General features: G+C 42.8%; 1 protein-coding gene across 12 annotated transcripts in view; it reads left to right on the forward strand.

Moving 5' to 3' along the window:
* The window catches only part of Tao (Serine/threonine-protein kinase Tao), a 185,353-nt gene that overhangs the window by 104,918 nt on the left and 56,961 nt on the right, over window positions 1-23,474 (forward strand). For all 12 annotated transcript variants that reach the window (XM_045741332.2, XM_045741355.2, XM_045741346.2 and 9 more), the window contains 3 exons: window positions 10,399-10,560; window positions 16,431-16,538; window positions 16,823-17,031. In XM_045741332.2, the coding sequence (XP_045597288.1) occupies window positions 10,399-10,560; window positions 16,431-16,538; window positions 16,823-17,031 (479 nt within the window). The remainder of the gene's footprint in view (window positions 1-10,398; window positions 10,561-16,430; window positions 16,539-16,822; window positions 17,032-23,474) is intronic.

Consider the following 23,474-nt stretch of genomic DNA (forward strand, 5'->3'; position numbering starts at 1 on the left):
GTCTATGAAATGGGTTTGGAGGTACAGTACGTGCATTGGTGTGTGCTTCCCTCATCCCTGCCGATGTGTTGTATGGAGTTTTGATAAGTTTGTACTCGCCTCATTGTGCTCTTCTAGTTGTGCTTGCAGGGGTTGTACTTCGGCTCTTTGGGCCCACCTCTCGCCTGTCATTCTACTGGTGTATACATTCCTGAGCTTCTTGAGCTCCTGCATTTGCAGCCTACATCTCATCACTGCCTCCTGCATTCCCTTCACTTACTGTTCTGCCTCTGGACATGTTCTTTATCATGTCTCTGTGGCTCCTTTGGGTACTCAGTTACCACCTGTCCCATTATGGGGGTACCAATCGTATTACTGCATTCATCTTTTCTACCTTGTCCATTTCCATGAGGAATTGTGGGTGGGGTCATGTCTCCCAGTCTTGTGTTCCCAGTACAATCTTGCCTTGTGTACGAGACTGTGGTATTTCTGTATATTATTACCTCAGTCTTGTGTTCACAGACTGTGGTCATTGGCTCATTTTCTTTATTTTATCACGGGCACCGATTTTGTACCTAGCGACCTTGCCCTATATGCTCGTCTGGCTCCCTAGCCTCTGGCGCTCAATATCCTGTCTGTTATGGCCATTTTGGCCGTGGGGCTCATTTTTTATTAAAAAAAAAAAGTTGTATCCGCCGGCAAAATGCGGTAGGTAGGGCACCAGCCCCCCTTCCCCCCAGGTTCGTTTCTGGGTGTAAGGATAGAAACACATTCTTACATGCTATAAAACCCAAGGAGACTGGCAACCTGCTCATGAAAAGTGTCCTAACACCAAACAAAATGCTTTGAAAGAAATGAGTGTTGTCTGTTCCTTCATATTCCCACTTGGAGACTGTCAACCCCAATGATCTCAGTATTTAGGCAAGACAACCACATCTCCTTTAAGGCACCTAATAATGTATAAACAGCAAGGCCCTATCAAGTAACATATAGTTCCTGCACACAGCAAGATCATCACCAGAGATATCCTGACAAACGACACTGAAATAATTGACAGATACAGTAACAATAGAAGGTTGGACATGGCGAGGCATTACACATTGAAATAACCCAGCCAGCTAGCTAACACCAGGCTACACTTTGCCATCTTTGAGAATATTACAAAACATCCAACATACTGCCCCAGTCATCATTGAAACAGGAGATTTCTAAGTTGCAGTGGGCTTCTTGGGCCACTTAGCAACTTAGCAGCAAGACTATGGTAGAGTTGTTATAAATATGTAAAAGATAAAGTGCAGAATACAACCTAATGTTCTATCCTGCTAAATGTGCTTTGCTTGCTTTAACTCGCAGGACTTGTTTTATTGAGATACCAACCTAAAATTACAAGGCAGAGAAATTTCAGTAAAATATTCTGAATAGCCTCTGAGGCATATTATATCCTCAAGTGGCAAACTTGTCAATTTGTTTTATGCCATTACAAACTAGAAGATAAGAACAAATATTGTCATTAGTGAATTTGATCATAGTGATACCTGGTTGAAAGTAAAGTTATTTAACAGCTTCTCAGTTTGTATGGATATGAATTATAGGACTTGCAAAATGCTGAGCTTGGTAAGCTTACTTGTGAATGGAGGAAATGTTCTAGACATGTCTTGGGTGTTTATCCTCGCACTCATTGCTATCTCCCACCTGATATCCACACGCACTCTTGAAGAAATAATTCACAGATCCATTATCTATCCACTATCACCCATCCATTAAACTAAATTTTTTTTTCCAGGCACTCATTTATCACCGGCCATGCCTACCTCCTGAAATAAGAACTTAATTGTTAGGAAATACAACTTAAAAAATGAGTGATATGTACAATAGTGTAGCAGGTCTACAGGACAGGATAAAACAACTTGTCAGCAAAGAAAGCAGGGAGACCCCCACAGCTGGATATTTGAAATTATGAAGGAACTACTGTCACAGAGATAGAATGCTGGTAGGCATTTTAAGTCCAATTGAAATCAGATCGATGTGATATGAGCTGTGTGTGTGGAGTGAATTTGAGCAGGAATAGTCTTTAAATCTGCTGATGTAGAATGATGAGGGGTGTGCAAATATCTGTCATAATAAGTTTATATTCTACTTCTCATTGTCTTATCAAAATAATTTTACAATACAAATTTTGGCATATGTCTTACTGCTCTTGAATAAGTTGCTAGGAATAAAGTGCCGGATTTTGATAATGACTTGTGTGTTATACTGTTATTGTGATATTCTTATATAATTAATATGAGTATAGTAACCAAGTATATGTTAAATGGGCTATCATAACTTCCATCGTTTTAGCTTGCTGCTTTCTCAACCATTACAGAGGTTACAGTGTGCAGGTGTTTAACATTAGGGGGCAGGGTATACAGGTCTCTCATTCAGCTGTAGTTAGCTCTGTCTGAATGTCATCTTTCCTCTATATAGCATTGCTGTACAATGATGAAGATTTCTCTTTTGAAAACATTACATATTGGTTGTACTGTATTTGTGATATACACTGTGAACGCTACTGGCTTTATATGGAATTACTTGAATAATTTTTTATATTATGCTAGTACGGTACAGTTCAGTAGGTTGAAAGCTTGTTTTTTTAACTATTGAAACAAAAAATAGTCATGGCCTTTATGCAAAGAGCATTTATTTTTTTATTAGAAAAGTAATAAAAATGGTAACCCATCCTCCTGGCTTAGATAGTAGTTTTTGTAACTATGTGCACCATAGTACAAAGATTGATGTACTAAGCAATTAAATAGTAGAATTTGATACTATTATCTTTACAGTTTAAAATATGAAGCTAAAAAACAAATATTCTTAGGCCTAGTATAGTATACGTGTACTATATTAGGCTTCATATATCGTGTATTAGGCTTAGGAAGGTTAGGTTAGTTTAGCTTGTCTTTGCAACATATAGAAAATCTTTTCCAGTTTGTCCAAATTCAATAGTACTACTGATGTCTTTCTAATTGTGTTGTACGTCGGTATACAGTATGTACTGTACTATGGTCCTCATCTTTACTATAAGTACTACCGAAACATGAGGATGGACTGAAAAATGGAGAACTTTCGCCCCCCCAATAAAAGCTTTGGAAATATTTATATGTTTATATATATATATATATATATATATATATATATATATATATATATATATATATATATATATATATATATATATATATATATATATATATGTCGTACCTAATAGCCAGAACGCACTTCTCAGCCTACTATTCAAGGCCCGATTTGCCTAATAAGCCAAGTTTTCATGAATTAATGTTTTTCGTCTACCTAACCTACCTAACCTAACCTAACCTAGCTTTTTTTGGCTACCTAACCTAACCTTACCTATAAATATAGGTTAGGTTAGGTTAGGTAGGGTTGGTTAGGTTCGGTCATATATCTACGTTAATTTTAACTCCAATAAAAAAAAATTGACCTCATACATAGATGAAATGGGTAGCTTTATCATTTCATAAGAAAAAAATATAGTAAAAATATATTAATTCAGGAAAACTTGGCTTATTAGGCAAATCGGGCCTTGAATAGTAGGCCAAAAGTGAGTTCTGGCTACTAGGTACGACATATATATATATATATATATATATATATATATATATATATATATATATATATAATATATATATATAATATGTCGTACCTAGTAGCCAGAACGCACTTCTCAGCCTACTATGCAAGGCCCGATTTGCCTAATAAGCCAAGTTTTCATGAATTAATTGTTTTTCGACTACCTAATCTACCTAACCTAACCTAACTTTTTCGGTTACCTAACCTAACCTAACCTATAAAGATAGGTTAGGTTAGGTTAGGTAGGGTTGGTTAGGTTCGGTCATATATCTACGTTAATTTTAACTCCAATAAAAAAAATTGACCTCATACATAATGAAATGGGTAGCTTTATCATTTCATAAGAAAAAAATTAGAGAAAATATATTAATTCAGGAAAACTTGGCTTATTAGGCAAATCGGGCCATGCATAGTAGGCTGAGAAGTGCGTTCTGCCTACTAGGTACGACATATATATATATATATATATATATATATATATATGTCGTACCTAATAGCCAGAACGCGCTTCTCAGCCTACTATTCAAGGCCCGATTTGCCTAATAAGCCAAGTTTTCATGAATTAATGTTTTTTCGTCTACCTAACCTACCTAACCTAACCTAACCTAGCTTTTTTTGGCTACCTAACCTAACCTTACCTATAAATATAGGTTAGGTTAGGTTAGGTAGGGTTGGTTAGGTTCGGTCATATATCTACGTTAATTTTAACTCCAATAATAAAAAATTGACCTCATACATAGAGAAAAGGGTTGCTTTATCATTTCATAAGAAAAAAATTATAGTAAATATATTAATTCAGGAAAACTTGGCTTATTAGGCAAATCGGGCCTTGAATAGTAGGCTGAGAAGTGAGTTCTGGCTACTAGGTACGACATATATATATATATATATATATATATATATATATATATATATATATATATATATATATATATATATATATATATATATATATATATATATATATGTATATATATATATATGTATATGTATGTATGTATGTATGTATGTATGTATGTATGTATGTATGTATGTATGTCGTACCTAGTAGCCAGAACGCACATCTCAGCCTACTATGCAAGGCCCGATTTGCCTAATAAGCCAAGTTTTCATGAATTAATGTTTTTTCAACTACCTAACTTAACATTTTCGGCTACCTAACCTAACCTAACCTAACCTATAAAGATAGGTTAGGTTAGGTTAGGTAGGGTTGGTTAGGTTCGGTCATATATCTATATTAATTTTAACTCCAATAAAAAAAAATTGACCTCATACATAATGAAATGGGTAGCTTTATCATTTCATAAGAAAAAAAATAATGAAAATATATTAATTCATGAAAACTTGGCTTATTAGGCAAATCGGGCCTTGCATAGTAGGCTGAGAAGTGCGTTCTGGCTACTAGGTACGACATACATACATACATACATACATACATACATACATACATACATACATACATACATACATACATATATATATATATATATATATATATATATATATATATATATATATATATATATAATATATATATATATATATATATATATATATATATATATATATATATATATATATATATATATATATATATATATATATATATATATATATATATATATATATATATATATATATATATATATATATATATATATATATATATATATATATATATATATATATATATATGGCGATTTAGACTGTAGGCTGGCTAGATTTGATGACACTGTGGAAGACCTGGGAAATATGAGCCTTGGAACATTTGGATCAAGGAAATAGGGTCAACATAGAAAGTATTCACCTTGGCAGAACCAATGACCTGCAGGTAACAGCAAAGAACCACCACCAGACACAAGATGTGATGTTGTGTCTGGTGGTGCATCATTCTCCAATGGAGCCTTCCAAAAGTTAACCGACTCATTTTTTGCCAGAAAATAAGGCTGCAAATGAACCTGGGCCAAATGAACAAAACATTTACCTCCAGAGAAAACTAAAGCTCCTCATCCCTACAGTCAGAGGTGAGAGTCAACAAACACACAGATTTGGAAAAGATATTACGAGCCAAAAGAGATGCTGCAAAACGAAGTGAGGACGGGAAGACCAACACCTGGTCAAGAAACCAGGATGGCTAAAGAGGAGCAGGAGCTGGCCGGAGATGAAAAAACGCATGAGACAACTTGTGGAATGGTGCTGAGGAAGTCTACACTGAATACAAGCAACAGCATCTCTTCCAACACTGAGTGATAGGAGGTGACAGATTTAGGCATGAGATACCAATCTAGAAACATCCACATCTGTAGAAATTGAACGGAGGCGAGATAGCCCGTCTGCAATAATGTTGGACACACCCCTTATGTGAACTACGTGGAAAACCAAACCCTGAGAAAATGAAGTAACATGCCCAACTACTGACCATAGGCCACTTGGTTGAGCACTGTTCACAAACCCCTAACCCGAAGCCGAAGTGTCCTTGAACACATCGAGTGATGGGGAAGGATGACACCATGGAGCCGAATCTCGGAAAGCTAGAAGAGGAAGCTATCGGGACAGATGCCGACGAAGGGCAGGTGGGGTCCTGTTGATCCTGGGAACTGCAAAATGAATGGAACTGAAGAAACTGGAACAATGCCTGGAATCAAACTCTGCCCAGGGAAAGACAATACAGGCAAAGTTGAGGCTCCTATACAGCCACACAACTTACCAGTAGGTTGCTAGAGCTGATCCAACACCAGCTCGCAATGAAGCTGCAGACAGCGTAAAGCTGCTGGAGTCAGGGAAAGAGAAGCCGACTGAGAGTCCCAAATGAGGCCCATCCAAGTTCGAATCTGGGATGGAACCAACTGGGATTTTCACAAGTTCACCAGAAACCTGAACCTGACAAGCTGGGAAAGAACCAGATCCCTGGCTTGCTGACACATGGACTGACTGGGAGCTCAAACCAGCCATTAGTCAAGGTAGATCAACACACAAACCCCAAGAAAGTGTTACTGGGCCACAATCACCTGTGTCAACCTGGTAATCACACGGAGGAGCCATATTTAAACCAAATGAGAGAACCTTTGAAGCGACAAGCCTGATGCCCCACTACAAATTCTAACAATCTCTGAACCTGAAATAAATAGGAATATGCCAGTATGTATCCTTGAGGTCCAAGGACACCATCCAGGTTCCACGCTGTAAAACCAGGTGCACTTGAGCCAAGGTGGACAAGTGGAAGGTTGGAGAGGGATTGAAAGTGGTCAAAACTGAAAGGTTGAGGGTGTACTGTAGGTCTGCTCTCCCCCTCATCGGGCATGGGAGCTAACAAAAAGAGCCAGTTGCCACCCAATGGGTTTGTCAAAGGAGTAAACCCCAAAAGGCTGGGTGTACCACGAGTGGAACCACCCTTCCACTCACCCTAGCTACCCTAACACCCTGGCCAGGGGCCTGGCGGCTGAGTGGACAACACTTTGGATTAGTAGTCCAAAGGTTCTGGGTTTGATCCCGGACAGAGACAGAAACAAATGGGCAGAGTTTCTTTCACCCTGATGCCCCTGTTCATCTTGGGTAAATAGGTACCTGGGAGTTAGACAGCTGCTACGGACTGCTTCCTAGGGGATGTGTAACAAAAAGGAGGCCTGGTCAAGGACCGGGCCGTGGGGACACTAAGCCCGAAATCATCTCAAGATAACCCTTCTACAATGCATAGTTGTGACATCTAACAGAAAAGGAATTCACAAAAGAAAATGCAGTAACCTGGGACTCTCGCTCCACTGAGGACCTACTTTGACCAACAGCAGGTGAGGTCCCATCCCTATCAGACCACATAGGGGCGGAACTCCATGAAAATTTTGTTCATGGGCTGACAGGAAATGGCCACCACAGACAGAACGTGGACACTACATCCTCTGGAAAGAGGAGAGGCAAGTAAGGGGAGGCAGACAAAAAAAATGTCAATGCAGAATCTTACAAATGAACCAACGCGGCCTGTCAACATGCGAGGAGGACCAAATAAAATGCTTCCACAATCTCCTGAAGGAAAATGGTGAGCAGTTTGGGTAAGGCTGTCAAGATAGGAATTGCAGATTTCAAGACCTCAACACCAGGGGTGGTACCGTATGAAGCCACATCCTCATGGAACTGCCCAGGGAGCCCCTCAATGATACCCAAATCCGCAAGATTGCTGTTAAGTTTAAATATGCCTTGAGGTCATTCACAGTAAGAGCACCAGAAAGCACAGGCAGCTGCACCTGGAGCTGCCACTTGCCCACATGGAGAGTGTGGGCTTGATGGGCTGAACCAACCACCCCAACGACCCGCGACGGGGTTATCTGGGCCTGAAAGCAACTAACCAAGCAGAACACCCAGGCACTGAGGATGCTTCCCAGACAGATGCCAAGTGCAGTGAAAATAACCTGGCCATGATTGGCAATTGCAGCATGTCATATAAGCAAACATGCAAACCCCGGTGTGCCCCAGGACAACCAACAGAATGCCCCCAGCCAAGTGCCCAAACAGAGAAATCGAAGATTTGTGAATAGCCCAAGGCTATCCCAGTGGCTTGGCATCTTAGGCACACTCCTGTACACATCAGAGAAGGTATTTGATGTGTTCAGGAGTGCAGGGGGCATTGCTAGTGGGCATCCTGGGAGGAACTCCAGGGTGCATGCAGTCTAAAACACAATAAAGTCAATCACTCACAATAAACTGGATAGAAAATACACACATGAAGCAAAAACTAAAATACAGACCAGAATACAATGAAAATTGCCCCCACAGGAGCAAATCCAAGGATGGCCAGTACTGTACTTAGCTTGAAACAGAGGTGCTTGGCACGTCTGCAAGACTTGGATCAGTAGTGTCCTGCAGGATTTCAACGAAAGAACTGCCAAGTAAAATGGCTGTGTGCAGAAGGCTGACCATCTGGTGGTGGCATTCGCTATTATGATCTTTGTGCTAATGTTGAATGTTTCTCTTTGTTACGTGTGAATTGTTTGCAGAGTTGTTTGGCATTTTCAAGGATTCAGTTTTTGTTAACCCTCCAGTTGTTTGTAATGATTCACTGATTTTTTTATGCTATCCTGGTGTGGTGCCAAATTTTCACTTGCTCTCTGCACCTTTGAGGGGGAGGGGGGGGGGGGGAGTTCTGATCCCTGGTAGGCTCAACAGAACTTCCGCATCTGATATGACCCATTGCATTTAGCAATCTCCACGTGATTGCTTGAAGGAGCCACTGGGGTCTTCTCCAGAAATATTATTTCATTACTTTTTCTATCCTGGATGGGAATGAAACCTTTCAGAGTGTGCTGCAGCAAAAGTGCTAACGATGAATTTTATATTCCTGTGAAAGATTGAATTGCAACTTTCTTAGTAAATTTGTCATCATTTAAAATGATTTTAGAATGTAGGGAATTTCAAGTAAATATTGTGTCCTCTCTTAATCTAGAACTTTGTGCCTTAAGAGTATGAAAAGATTAGAGGATCCTGGTAGTACAGTCGGGTTCGCTCTCAACTCTTGAGAATTCCGGGTGCGAATCCCAGGTGGGATTCGAACGGGATTTCTCTCCGGGCTGGACAGAAAAGGTTGGGTGCATTTCCGATCTCCTAATCCCCCTGTCCTCCTAGCAGTAAGTAGGTACTTAGGAGTTAGTCAGCTTGTTGTGGGGGTTGCATCCTGGGGTGGGGTCAATAATTTTACCTTGGGGGGGGGGGGGGGCTCAATATAAGCCTAACATGTATGAATACACGCTGGTTGCCTGTCCCCGACACAATTATTATTGTTATTTGTAAAATACTGTATCTGGAAGATTAACACCATTTGCTCATTTTACTTTTGTGATTAGATTCAGTGCTTAAGTTACATTTGTGGCAATTTCTGCTCATCACTTGTTCATATGTACTGTATGTGATTTGAAAGTATTTGGAGAGGTTATTCAAGCCCTACTCTGTGTTAGCCAGTAGAGATCAGATTGGAAAAGATTTATATAGTTTAAGTTTTACCGCATATTCCTTGAAATATCTTACTTTTTACACTTCCTTCAACAGACAGAGAACACTGACTGACTCACATCTATAGGCTTTTGGACTAGGTTGTTTACTCTAACATACTGTTTATAATAATACTTTAAGAAATGTAGTACAGTATGCACTCTGCAGATTGAAAGTAGGTCCTGGAATGCAACCTTGTGTAATATCTGGTGTTTACTTCATTTACTGTTGGCTTTAGAGTAGGGTCTCATTTCATAGCTCATTGTTGAATAAGGAAGTGGAATCCTGACAAATACCACTTGAATTCAAAGGTATCTGCCCTATCCTCTAAACTAATAATATTTAAGGTACTTAATTAATGTTTCCTATGTTTGTATAGAGCCCTTGAAAACCAAGCAGCATGAATTTGTTTTCCCTTGCAGTTAAAGTTTGGGCATGTTAACTTTGGGAGGCTATGAAATTCTTTCTTCTACATATATAGCCTTTCAGGAGGTGTGGCTTGGTTAACTTAAACTTATAAGACTAAACAAATTATGTGGCTGTTTGTCAGTTATTAGTTTAGTATTTAGTGTTATGATAATGCTGGAGAAGTTTGACATAATTTAACATAAAATTGTCATGGAAATTTCACTATATAATTTAAATGTTTAATTTTAAATAGCAATGAATTGTAGTTTAGAATATAAAATTATTGTTTGTCATCATCAATTTTATTCATGTTATATGATGTAAATTATAATGGTATTAAAAGTTGAGTTAGTCTGATGTTTAGCTTTTGTTTAGCTTCATTAAATTCTAAAGACTTGTTATGAAATACAGCCGGGTGGCAACCTCGTGGATGTTGGCACTAGTAATTTTGCCACCATAAAGACGACGTCCATTGTTAGCAAGCAGCAGAAGGAACATCTTCAGGAAGATATGCATGCTGCCATGTCTGGGTACAAACGCATGCGTCAAGAACACCAACGAGCTCAAGCTAAGGTAAGAGGTCCAGAGTTGATGGTGGTGGAATTATGGTTTGTCATCATATTTGAGGACAAATGTATAAATAACCTTATCCATCAAATCTTTATTCAGTATTTTTTTTTTTATACCCAGCTGCTTAATTTCTATGTTCTAAGCTATTTTATAAGCTCTTCAAGGCTTACATGTCTGCAGTGATATTACTGCACAGTACTTGCCAAACCATTTCCTATCTAAACCAATAGTCTTTCTAAATCTAAACTTGTTTTATTTTTGTCTATATACTGAATTTCTTCAATCAATGTGAATCCATTGTTTTAATTTTATTTGACATTTTAAATATAAAATTTGCATCTCCCTTCATTATTGCCTGTCATTTATTTGTTCACTTAAAATCACAACGGCTCATGTTTTGTGCATTTTAAAAGGCTCTCGGCTTCATTATTATAATAAAGACTCCTGATGAGGGATTATGTTTGTTCTCTTTCTGTACATTACTTCTAGAGAATTCATATCCATTGTGTAGTATAGAAACAAAAATTTTATAGCGTAATTCGTGTAAGGTCTCCCATGAGTGGATGCGAGATGAAAAATGCAAAGCTGAATTAAAGATAACAATATGAAATTGTATATAGAGCTTGGTACGTAATTGTTAATATTTTAAGAGGGCAGCACCCATGTATCCAGAAGGTACTCTAACTGTGCATACTTCACGTTCTGCTTGACAAAAGCCATCTATAAAGCTCTTGGGAAGCTCGGGCAAAAGGGAGAGAATCAAAGCAACTGAATATTTTGTTCAGAAAAGAGCTAATTATTTATACTTCAAACCTTATTTCTGGGGGGAGCCCCCTTGGCTTCCCGGAGCTTATCCAGGCTAGTATGTTATGAAACCATCCATTACATTGGTACGTTACAAATGTAACGTACAATTATGTTATGTTGTTGGGTAGATTAGATACAGTATTTAGTGAGTTTCATATTTATTTAGTAGTCCTGGATACAGCAGTGTCGTAGACGTTGAGACGGAGCTTGGAGCAGAGCAGAGAGCTGAGTGTGGCCGGAATTGTGGAGCTCTATGTGGGAGAGCATTGTAGCTCGATGTGGTCCTAGTCTGCTGTCTGTTATGTGTCGAAGCTGTAGAGTCTTGGAGATGAGTAGAACTGCCTACGCCGAGTTCATACGTTGACTTTAGCATCAGTGTGAATGGAGTTCTTAGGCCTACTGGGGACTATGTGCCAGAACCTGGCCCCCCTCAGAGAGGCACAAGGAGCATTGGCCTATAGAAATGCACATGTGATTTGGAGCATTCTATGTCTGCCATTGATCGGGTCAGGCGCCCAGAATGGTAAGCATCCCAAAACAAACCCCTATTCTGGTTGAAACTACTACTAAAAGCCAAACGAGTGGACAGAACTCCCCCAAAGAAAAACAAGTATGATGTCACCACGTGCCGTGCCGCCATCTGCACAGCTTCCCCCTCCTTGGGATTGAGGAAAGGGGAAGCCTCAGACCCTTGTGCCAGGTACCCACACCCCAATTTTCGGCTGATGTGTTTTAGGCTTGGCCGTGTGACTCCAGCTCCTGTGTCTTGTCCCAGTGCTGTGCCTTTGTGTTTAGTGTTGTCTTCATGGTGGTGCATGAGCTGGGAGTAATCTTCACAGGTCCTCTGGACCTGTGTCCGGAAACTTTACCTTACCTACCGGAGTGTCCTCTGCAGCCTCGCAGTCCAGAGTTCCACCCAATGGCATAGCTTCTTTAGATGCCGTCGTAGCCCAGCTGTGGGAGTGTCCTCCCAGGCCTCGCAGTCCACAGTTCCACCTTTTTGTAAAAGCCATCGTAGCCCAGCTGTGGGAGCGTCCTCTGCGGCCTCTCAGTCCAGAGTTCCACCCAAATTTGTTTTGTAAGCAGAGTGGTAGACGGTTGGAACAAGTTAGGTGAGAAGGTGGTGGAGGCCAAAACCGTCAGTAATTTTAAAGCATTATATGACAAAGAGTGCTGGGGAGATGAGACACCACGAGTGTAGCTCTCATCCTGTAACTACACTTAGGTAATTACAGGTACTCGGGCTGCATGTACTTAGGGTTCCCTTCCCTATGTGCCCTGTAAGTACCGCCTTTAGGGCTTGGGGTTATCTTCCACAAGTCACCTTGGGGTCTCCTCTGTTGGCTCTTTGCTGCTCGGTAATTGACTGCCCTTAGTGTGCTGGGGGGTTTCCTCCTCCCTTGTTTAACTTAGGGTAAGGGGTTGTTTGCACTGGTGGGGCGTGGGTTACTGCACAGCTAGATATCACCTATTATAGCAGCCTGCTCTGTTCCGCCTGGGTATGTTGTCTTCTTGTGATGTTTTTCTTTTGTTTTTGCTTTCCTGCCTGGTGGGGAAGTCTGATTTTGGTTCTTTGCTCCCTGTCTATATTAGGTTTCGATACTTATCTGTGTTTCTGGGTGACATCCCTTGCTAGGCCCCCATGAGTGGACACGTTCTGAGGGTTCAGCTTTTAGAGGTTTGATTGGTAGACTTGGGCACCAGTCGGCAGTACCCTGCCTGGGCTTATCCTGAGCAATACCAGTCTATGGGCCCTGGGAAACCCCACAGGGGCACAAGGGGTTCAGTGGATGCGACCCCTGGGGGTCCCCTCTCGCCTTGAGCGAGTTTGAGGGTTGCTCTGTTGCTCTTGTCTCAGGGCGATTCTTGCTATTTTTCCTCTGTCATGCTGCCTGTTGGGTCAGTGATACCTTCGACCCAGAGTCCTGCAAAATTTGTTGCTTGTTTGTGACTCAATTCACGCAGACCACTGATGACTCATCCGGGTACATGCGGCTCAGACATTGCATGTTAGGTTTAGGTTGCTGCAGCACGCTAGGTTGATTTCTACCCCCGGAAGTCCTGAGGCTGCCCTGTTTTGCTTACAGGGACCTGGACTTTGGGGGTGGGGGTCGCTTCTGCCTTGGTTCAGTCTGCACCCCCATGTTCTTTCCCTGCTGTGGTTCATTCTGGTCCCCCCCACCTCCCCCTAATCCGGCTCCGAAGTGTCTGAGGGCTTCGGGGTCAGGGCAGGATTTAAAAGGTTCTGAGACTCAGACAGATTTGGGGGTAACCCCTTCCCGAGGGGGGGTGGGGGGGTGACGGAGGCATTTGAATTGGTTCCTCCAGCCGTGGAGACAGGGTCTGACCAGTGGGCCCCCTTCCTTCCTGCCTTTCCGGCTGCCCCGGTTTTTTCTTGTGAGGCTGGGGCTTTGGAGGACCACTCAACCCCAGGTCCTGGTGTGGAGGTTCCCCGAGTTGGGAAGGGGTTGACTTGGGGCCTTGGGCCCCCATTGGACCCCACCTGGGTTTTCCTACCCTCTGAGTGGGGCTTACTGTTACAAGAAGTGGGGTTTTCTTTTCCCCTCTCAGCATATGAGTTGGATTTGGTGTCGGCTCCTCCCCGGGTTTGGTTCCGTGTCCCTTCGGGTCCCTTCCCTTCGGAAGGGAACGTCCCTTCCAAAGGAATGTATTACTGGGACCCTAAACTCTTTTGATTCAATACCCTGAACTACTGGGACCCTATTTTAGCCGGATAGCCTAAATATTTGGTTCATCGCACTTTGGATAACCAAGCTCATACAGTAAATTGGTATAGCAGTATCTATAGGAGGTACCATATTTAAACAAAGTTAGAGCCCTGATGTTGGTAAAGGCCATGGGCCAAATTCTCGAAACCACTTACACAAGCACTTACAAACCTCTACATCTTTTCTCAATCTATGGCGGCTTTGTTTCCAATTATTAAACAGTTAATGAGCTCCGAAGCACCAGGAGGCTGTTTATAACAATAACAACAGTTGAATGGGAAGTTTTCATGCTTGTAAACTGTTTAATAAATCTAACCAATGCCGTCAAAGATTGAGGAAAGATGTACACATTCGTAGGTGCTTGTGTAAGTGCTTTCGTGAATCTGGCCCCATAGCAGAGACATAACCAAGATCAGTGAACACAAGGATAAGCTCTAGGCTTACTTAGCTCGATCACTCGGCACTGAAACTGGAATAGTCTTGCCATAGTGTAAAACACCGTGGTTATGGCATAGGGATTTAAAAAAAATAACTAATGTATATGGGTAGATATTTAGTTGGATTCAATAAATAGAGCCATATTTAAGTTGTTTTCTTCTCTTAACACTTTGAGCTGCCCGGCATCCGCACCCCAGCCCATCTTGGGGTGGGCCTGGCGTTTCCCATAAGCGCTCACGCACACTAAAATGTGTATACTCTTTTTTCAGTTTTCTCACATCATTTTTTGTGTTACATCGTTCATTTTGGTATCAAATTGTTCACAATAAATTCTCTAATAGGATATATGCATATTAGGTAAAACAAACATGCTACCCTCAGCAAAGCAGAAAATTCGCCGAGCGTTACCCGTGAGTGAGCACCTATCAGCACACCCACACTAAAATGTGTATACTTTTTTCAGTTTTCTCACTTAAATTTTCCTGCTGCTTCATTCATTTTGGTATCAAATTGTTTGCAATAGAATTCTCTAAAGGGATATATGCATATAAAGTAAAACAAACAGGCACACTACCTGCAGCAAACCAAAAAATCTGCTGAGCGTTACCCGTGAGCGAGCACCCATCCGCACACCCGCAACACCCGCACTCAAATGTGTATACTCTTTTCAGTTTTGTCACATCAATTTTTGTGTTACATCGCTCATTTTGGTATCAAATTGTTCGCAATAGAATGCTCTAAAGGGATACATGCATATAAGGGCAAATGGAAGAACATTACCAATACCATAAGATAAAGTTTATTGTCATGTGAAAAACTGGGGCTTTTTATCATTTTTTTACATTGTTATTCATTCCCGACATTATTTGTGACACTATCATTCGATTTTGTGTTGCTTCCTTCACATAAGTGTTTGTACCACAATATCGTATGTATAAATGAATGCAGAAACATGTCTGTACTTACCACCCAACGATGTTTGTAGAGCATGAGTTGAGTATTAGGTTGAACTACTCCACCTGCTCCAGGAAAATGTTTCCTGAAGTTTCTCAACCCATGTTATATAGGTGGAGTGATTGGGGGGATAAGTATTACTACTTATCCACCCAGTATGTCCTCTTGCGATGGTACAAGCCGGAGCATGGTGCAGCACACAATGCCACACCACACAACTTGCACTTATACCTGGTGTCCTCCTTTTTGCCAGAATTGTAGCAGACATGACACTTCAGACCTTTCGTGATGCGAATTAGGGAATGGGTCAAGTTCCTTTTCAGAGGTTCGAGTTTATCCACGATACGAGGGTTTCTTCTAGCAGCAGCACCACACGGCTAATCTGAGACCAAGCCAGCTGAGTAATTTGTATTACAAGCCAGCATGTACAGCTTTACTCCATACTTATCAGGTTTATTTGGATCATAAACCTTGAAAGCTAAACATTGTGTCACATGGGCCATCACAGAAAATGGGAAGACGTTGACACTCATTTTAAAACACGTCCCATAATGATCAGAAAAAATGGAATTTTAACAAATATTTAAATTTTGGACGCAAGACGTGTCCCTACAGGACATCTGTAGAGTTATTTATGGACGCAATATCCGTCACCAATGGTCGAAAGTATTAACATAATTATTCAGGCTTTGTAAGTACTGTACTGTACTATTTTCTGGAGTCGATGCACATTGAGGACGTAAGTATTTTAACATCATGGAAAACTCTTATCTCTCTTTTTTTTTTAATTGTCAGGTGAAGTAGTATAATGGCTTGGCGCTTTCCCCTGACAATTAAAAAAAAATCTATCTTATTTATGTGTAGGGAATTTAAAGAAAAATTACTCTAATTTCTTTACATATACAGTATGCTAATACAGTAATTCTATGTTTTCATAATGGTTAGCTTGAGGAGAAATGTCGTGTTGAGATGGAGAATCACAAGCACATGCTGGACAAGGAATATGAGGCTTTACTCTCCCAGTTCAGCAAGGAACTTGAGAAACTAAGACAGGTTAGTTATACTGTTCGGCGCCACCTTCCCTTTCTATGTGTCTAGTACAGTTGTCTCTCTTGATAGTCCAACCTCAGTGTAAATGCACATTATGCATACTATTTTTTGCCAGCCTAGTTTATTCTACTATTTAATTGTTAATGAAATTTACTTTTCAGTATGTTCTTGTTACATGTATATGATTATCTGAACGTATAATCCAGGCAAAATAATTGACAATTATGTATTATTCTTAACAGTCAAGCAAAAAAAGCCATTCATTGTAGTTTTTGTTCTCCCTCCAGAAACATGAAAAAGAGCAAGAGAAAAAGCTGGATATGTGTTCGGTAGCAGAAAAGAACCTTCAAAAGGACATAAATGGTAGACATATTATTGAGCTTAAACACTTCCAGTCACAGTACAAGAAGCAGTACAAGGAAAATATAGAGAAATGGAAGAAAGAATTTTCACAAGACCCTAACACACCTAAAAGACAGAGAGAAGCACAGTTGCAGTATGTATATATATATATCCAGTTGTTCAAGTTACCTAATAGTTGTAGAGACCTTTCATATCTTATCCCTGTTATTTGTATCAATTTCAATAAGTTTTTCCATAAATTGATTACTTTTGTAGGTTCCTGTTTCTAACATTGCAATTAATTAACCCTTTATGGTCAATATTTCCAAAACCTGGTTTCTCCTATAGGACTATGTTTAGCAAATGTACTGTACTAAAAAATGTGCACATCTGATAAAATTACAGAGGATCACAAAAATGCATAATACAGTACTGTAAAGTACATATTTTGAAACTAATATTCGATATTTGTATATCAGCAAACTTCTGGTGTGCTACAAAGAAGATTCTAAGGCATGTGGGCAGAAAATATAAGTGATTATTTTTAATTTAAGTGCACAATTGTTTAGTACATCATGGTTTTATGAACAGAGTATAATTTTACTTTGATATAAATAGAGGCAGGAAGTGCCAAGGTTCAAATTGTTGAAGAATGGCCACACACAATCATCCAGCTCATTCTGATAGATTTTGTTAAACTGTCTGCAATGGGTTCAAGAGATTATTGGGCAAACTTGCATAAATTATAAGGTATCAATTTGTTTTTTGGAAGGGCCAAAAGGTGGCTCCCTGTTGCTAGCCACACTGAGATAGCCCCTAACCATCTCATCATATATATCATCTTGTCTTCCAAGACCTCAAAAACCTACTGGAGACTAGAGGGAAAAATCTGACCCCTGTCATAGACGTGCAGGGAGCAGGGGAATTCATTATCACCCCAACTACCTGTCGATGATTCCGAGGATCAACGTCCCCGTGGTCCGGTCTCTGATCAGGCCTTCTGGCTGGTGGTCTAGTCAACCAGGCTGTTTGATATGGCTGCTTGAAGCCTGAAATATGACTTACAGCCTGGTTGATCAGGTATCCTTTGAAGGTGTTTATCAATTTCTCTTTTGAACACTGTGAGAGGTTGGCCAGTTATGCCCCTTACGTGTGGAGGAAGTGCATTGAAAAGTCTTGGGCTTTTAGTGTTGATAGAGTTCTTTCTGAGTAACTATTGCACCTCTGCTTTTCAATAGGGCTATTTTGCACATCCTGCTAAACTTCCTGGTCTCAATTGGTGTTATTCCTGTGTGTAAATTTGTTATCAATCTTTCTAGTATTTTCTAAGTGAAAATTATTGTCTCCTGCCTGCACTCTTGGGAGTACTGTACAGATTTATAATTTTTAAGTGATCCCAATAATTTAGAAGATTTATTGAGAATTCTAGCAGTAACAGATCTTTGCATGCTCAACAAGTCGGCAATTTCTCCAGCTTTGAAAGGGGCTGTTAGTGAGCAACAATATTCCACCCTAGAAAGCACTTGTGTTTTAAAGAGTATCATCATTGCTATGCATCTCTTGTTTGGAAGGTTCTTGTTATCCAACCTGTCATTTTTTGCAGTTGTGATAGTTACTTTATTATGTTCTTTGAAAGTAAAATCTTCCAACATGATTACTCCTAAATCTTTGATATTGCTTTTTTTTTTTACAATAGTGTAGCTTGATTGCTTTTTGTATGTGGTTTCCATTTTGGTATTTTCGTTTTTTCCATAGTGCAGTAGCTGAAATGTTTCCATTAAATATCATATTATTTTCTGTGGCCCATTTAAAGACTTCATTAGCATCAGATTGGAGGTTTGCTGTGTTCTCTATATTGTCTACTCTCATAAAAATCCTAGTGTCGTATGCAAGGGATGACACAGTGCTATAGTTAGTATCCTTGTCTATGTCTTATATGAGGGTGTGAAAAAGTACTAGAGTAATCACAGTACTTGGGGGACTGAGCTTTTCATGGATGATCTGGATTTTTCATTGTTGACCGTTATACTCTTGAATTCCATTCAATAGGAAGTTGAGAATCCATCTTCCTGCTTTGGCAGTAATTCCTCTTGATTGCATTTTGTGTGCAATAACACAATGGTCACACTTGTCGAAACCTTTTGCAAACTGAGTACTGTATATTACATCAGTGTTTTGCTTGTCTTCTATGGCATCTAATGCCATGTCATAGTGATCTAGCACATGTGAGAGGCAGGAGCACCTTGTTTGGAACCCATGTTGTCTGGCATTATGTATTGGTAGATATTGTGATTCCATGTGTTTTGTGATGATCTTAGCACTCTATCAAAGATTTTTTATGATGTGCAATGTTAGAGCTATATGACAATTTTTTTTTTTTCATCTTTACTGCTTCCTCTGTGAAGTGGTGCAATCTCTGCTGTTTTAGGCATGTTGGAAATAACACCAGTATGTAAGCTCTGTCTCCAAAATATGGAGACATGTCTTTGGTGTTTTGCAAAAGCCTCATTTTGCACATACACACTTTGGTACTGTTCATTTAGTTGTTCACACATTTTCTTTTTATTCTGTGACTCTGTTCCCTATTGTCAATCCCTAGATTTTATCCTTTACATTCAGCTTGCTTTTAATAAATTTATAGAAAAGGCCTGGTTCTGTTTTACATTTGTCTGTTACCTCTTTCTCAAAGTTTCTTTCTGCCTCACTTCTCACTACCATGTAGTTGCTTCCTGCTTGTATGTATTGCTGGTATGCAGGCTGAGTCACAATAATGTGGATGAAGTATGTTGACCAGACCACACACTAGAAAGTGAAGGGACGACGACGTTTCGGTCCGTCCTGGACCATTCTCAAGTCGATTGTGAGAATCAATCGACTTGAGAATGGTCCAGGACGGACCGAAACGTCGTCGTCCCTTCACTTTCTAGTGTGTGGTCTGGTCAATATTGCTGGTATGTTTGATGATTAGGCCTCTTCCTATATGAAACACTTTTCTGGGGGGAGCCCCGTCGGCTCCCCGGAGCTTTACCGGCTGATATGCTAATGTCAGACTTTGGCATCAGTCATGTGTATGGAGTTCTAGGGCCTACCGGGGACCAGGAGCCAGAACCTGGCCCCCTCAGAGAGGCAAGGGGAGCAATGGCCTATAGAAACCCCCGTGTGGTTGGAAGCATTCTATGTCTGCCATCGACCGGGTCAAGCATCCAGAAAGGTAAGCATTCCAAAACAAACCCCTATTCTGGTGAAAATTGCTACCTAAAGCCGAACTAGTGGATAGAACTCTTCAACAGAAAACAAGGAAACTAGTATGACGTCATACGTCACAGCGCCGCTGTCTGCGCAGTTCCCCCCTCCCCGGGAGGGGGAAGGGGGAGCCCCAGACCTCCCACGCCATCTATCCACCCATCAGTTCTTCGGCTGATGCTATAGGCAATGGTTATGTGCTCCGGCTCCAGTGGTTGTTTCAGCACTGTACCTAGAGTGTGGTGTCTGTTTTCTAGGTGGTGCGTGAGCCGGGAGTGATTCTTCAGTACTCGGGCTGCATGCGCCTAGGGTTCCCTTCCCTAGGTGCCCTGTAAGTACTACCCTCGGGGCTTGGGGCCACCTTCCACAAGTTCCTTGGGTCCTGCCCCTGCTTGGCCGTTTACTGCTTGGTTTTCGGCCGCTCTTTGTGTGCTCGGGTGTTCTGTCTCCCTTGTTCACCTTGGAGTAAGGGGCAGTTTTTGCACTGGTGGGGAGCAGGGTACTGTGCAGCTTGTCTTTACCAATCATAGCGGCCGGCTCTGTTCCGCTTGGGTATGCTGTCCTCTTGCGGGGTTTTCTTTTTCTTTTTGTTTATCTACCTGGTGGGGGGTCTGCCTTCGTTCTTGCCCCTTGTGTCCCTTGTGTTCTGAGTATTTTCTGGTGGTACCCCTGCTAGGTCCCCGTGAGTGTACACGTCCCGGGGGTTCAGCTCTTAGAAAGTTGTTTGGTAGCTTTGGGTGCCGGTTAGCAGTACCCTGCCTGGGATTACCTGAGCGTGAGCCCTCTTATAGTAAACGCTCGGGACCCTGGGAAACCCCTGGGGGCGCGCGGGTCCGATGGATGTGACCCCAGAGTCCCCCCCTCGCTTCCAGCGAGTTTGAGGGTTGCTCTCACCCTTTGTCTCTGGGTGACTCTCTGTTTTGCCTCCGTCTGCTGCCTGTGGGGTCGGTGACACCTTCGACCCGGAGTCCTGCGAGTTTGGTTGCTCGTTGTGGCTCGGTTACCCGGTTGTGCTAACAAAGCGGGTGCGGGCAGTAGGGGCGTTGCACTTGAGCCTTGGTGGTGGCAACGTTCTCGTGGTTTCCTCCCCGGGAGCCCCGGGGCTGCCCCGTTGTAGTTCGTTTTGGGACTTGGGGGTGTTGGTTGCTTCGGTTCCATCCACGCCCCCTTGTCTTTCCCCTGGATCACCCTTCCTGCCTGCATCCGGTTCCTTACTGTCTGTAGGTTCGGGGCGGGGTTTTTGATGGTGTTGAGACTCGGGCAGTCTCGGGGAATTCCCCTTCCGGGGTAGTGACGGGGGCATTTGAGTCTGTTCCTCCAGCCGTGTTGTACGAGTCTGCCAGTGGGCTCCCTTCATTAGTGTTTTCACGGCTGCCCCGGTTTTCTGGTACGGCCGGGGCTTTGGGGGGAACGGCTCGGCCCCGGGGCCTGTCGTGTAGGTTCCCGGGGCTGGGAAGGGGCTGACTTGGGGGGGCCTTGGCCCCATTGGACCCCGTGGGGGTTTTTATCCCCCTCTAGGTGGGGCTTGTGGTTACGCGGAGTGGGGTTTTTCCTCCCCACTCGCCGTATGTGCTGTTGGGCGTCAGCCTCTCCCCGGGCTCGGTTCCTTGGCCTTTGAGTCGGTTGGTTCCGTCCTGTGGGTGGATGTTTCCTCCCACCCTTTTTTGGGACGGTGTTTTCGTCATGTTTCCCCGTTCAATGGGGTTCTGCGTGACTTCTGATCTCAGGTGCGCCTGCGCCTTCGTGTGCCTTCGGGACTAGTGTTGGCTTCTGTGTTCTCGAGGGTACGGGAAGGTTTTTCGCTACTTCCCGCATTATTGGAACGTCTGTCGGCTCCTCCTACTTGTCGCCCTGTTGGGCTACTTGTCGCCCTGTTGGGCTGCTTGTCGCCCTGTTGGGCTGCTTGTCGCCCTGTTGGGCTGCTTGTTGCCCTGTTGGGCTGCTTGTCGCCCTGTTGGGCTGCTTGTCGCCCTGTTGGGCTGCTTGTCGCCCGGTTGGGCTGCTTGTCGCCCGGTTGGGCTGCTTGTCGCCCGGTTGGGCTGCTTGTCGCCCGGTTGGGTTCCTTTTTGGGCTCTTTGCTTCTTTGGCCGTTTTTCTTGTTCCTGCTTCCTCTTTTGGCTACTTTTCTCGTGCATTAGTCCTGGCTGGCGTCTTCCCGCAGGGAGGGTGTGCGGTTCGGCCAGCGGGTTATGCGCATACGCCGTGGAGTTTGTTTTGGTCTGGGCGGTGTTTCAGTGCTGGTGTTTTGCGCCCTTTTTGCTACAGTGCTTCGCCTCTCGTTCTTCTCCCTGGCTGCGGTCTGTGCCCCTTCGCGCCGGGGGTGTCCTGGTTCCCAGTTGTGGGGAGGACACCGCGGTTTTCCCTGTGTCATGGGTGTGGACCGCCTCCTTCGCCTCTCCCTGTTCTCCTGCAGATCTGGCAGGGTCCGGCTCTGGCAGGGTCCGGCTCTGGCGTTTTCACCTGGCGGTGCTCCCAGGTTCTTCTGGGCACGGTTGAGTCGTGTCAAGTTCGTGCCGCCATTCGCCAGGTGAGTTTCTGCGGTCTGGCGTCTTTTGGCTGGGCGCTGGATGCGGTGTTGTTTATATACCTGTCTTTATTTAGGTATATTTTTGTACGACTGAGACCGTTCGCACACCAGTGACTGTCCCTTTTTCAACCCTTCCTGTCCCCCTCATGTGCATGTCCAACCCATGCTGGAGTCATTCAGGGGACCCTCCTTTTTTAATGTTGTGAGGTGTGGGGGTTGTAGGGTTGGTTCTGTACTCACCTGGTAAGGCTCCTGGCTGTGCTTGCAGGATTTTGAGCTCTGGCTCTTGGGTCCCGCCTATCTGGTAGAACTTGCGGGACAGTACCAGTGGAGTGCAGTGGTGCTATTGGCACATTTGGGGAACACTGTATTACCAACAGAGGTCTGTGCTTGTTACACGACCTACTTGCGAGCATAAGCCTTCTTGCTGGTTCGTCCGTGGACTTCCAGGGTGCACTAGCCTGTTTTCGTATGGCAGTTCCGACCCGTCCTGGTTGTGAGGGTATGTGGGCCGGTGGACTGCTCCTAGCAGCTGCCTGGTGGGCCACCCTCTGGCCGGTCTAGCTTGGCCTTGGGCCGGGCTTCAGGTGTAAAAGAGCTCCCAGTACCTCATCCAGCAGGTATCGAGCGGGGTTTCTCCGCCGTCGGTCGCCTGGTGCAGGTTTCTGGGCCTGCAGGGTTTTGTCGTGTCTCCGTTGGCCCTGTCTGGGGTCTGCCTGCTCCGTTCTCTGCCTTTGCAGAAGGGAGTTGCTATTTACATGTTGCATGTTGCAGTGGTGTCTGTTGCTGCTGCTGCATGTGTGCATTGGTACCGTGTTTCACGGTGG

This window comes from Procambarus clarkii, chromosome 22 (genome assembly GCF_040958095.1).
Source record: "Procambarus clarkii isolate CNS0578487 chromosome 22, FALCON_Pclarkii_2.0, whole genome shotgun sequence".
Taxonomy (NCBI): Eukaryota; Metazoa; Arthropoda; class Malacostraca; order Decapoda; family Cambaridae; genus Procambarus; species Procambarus clarkii.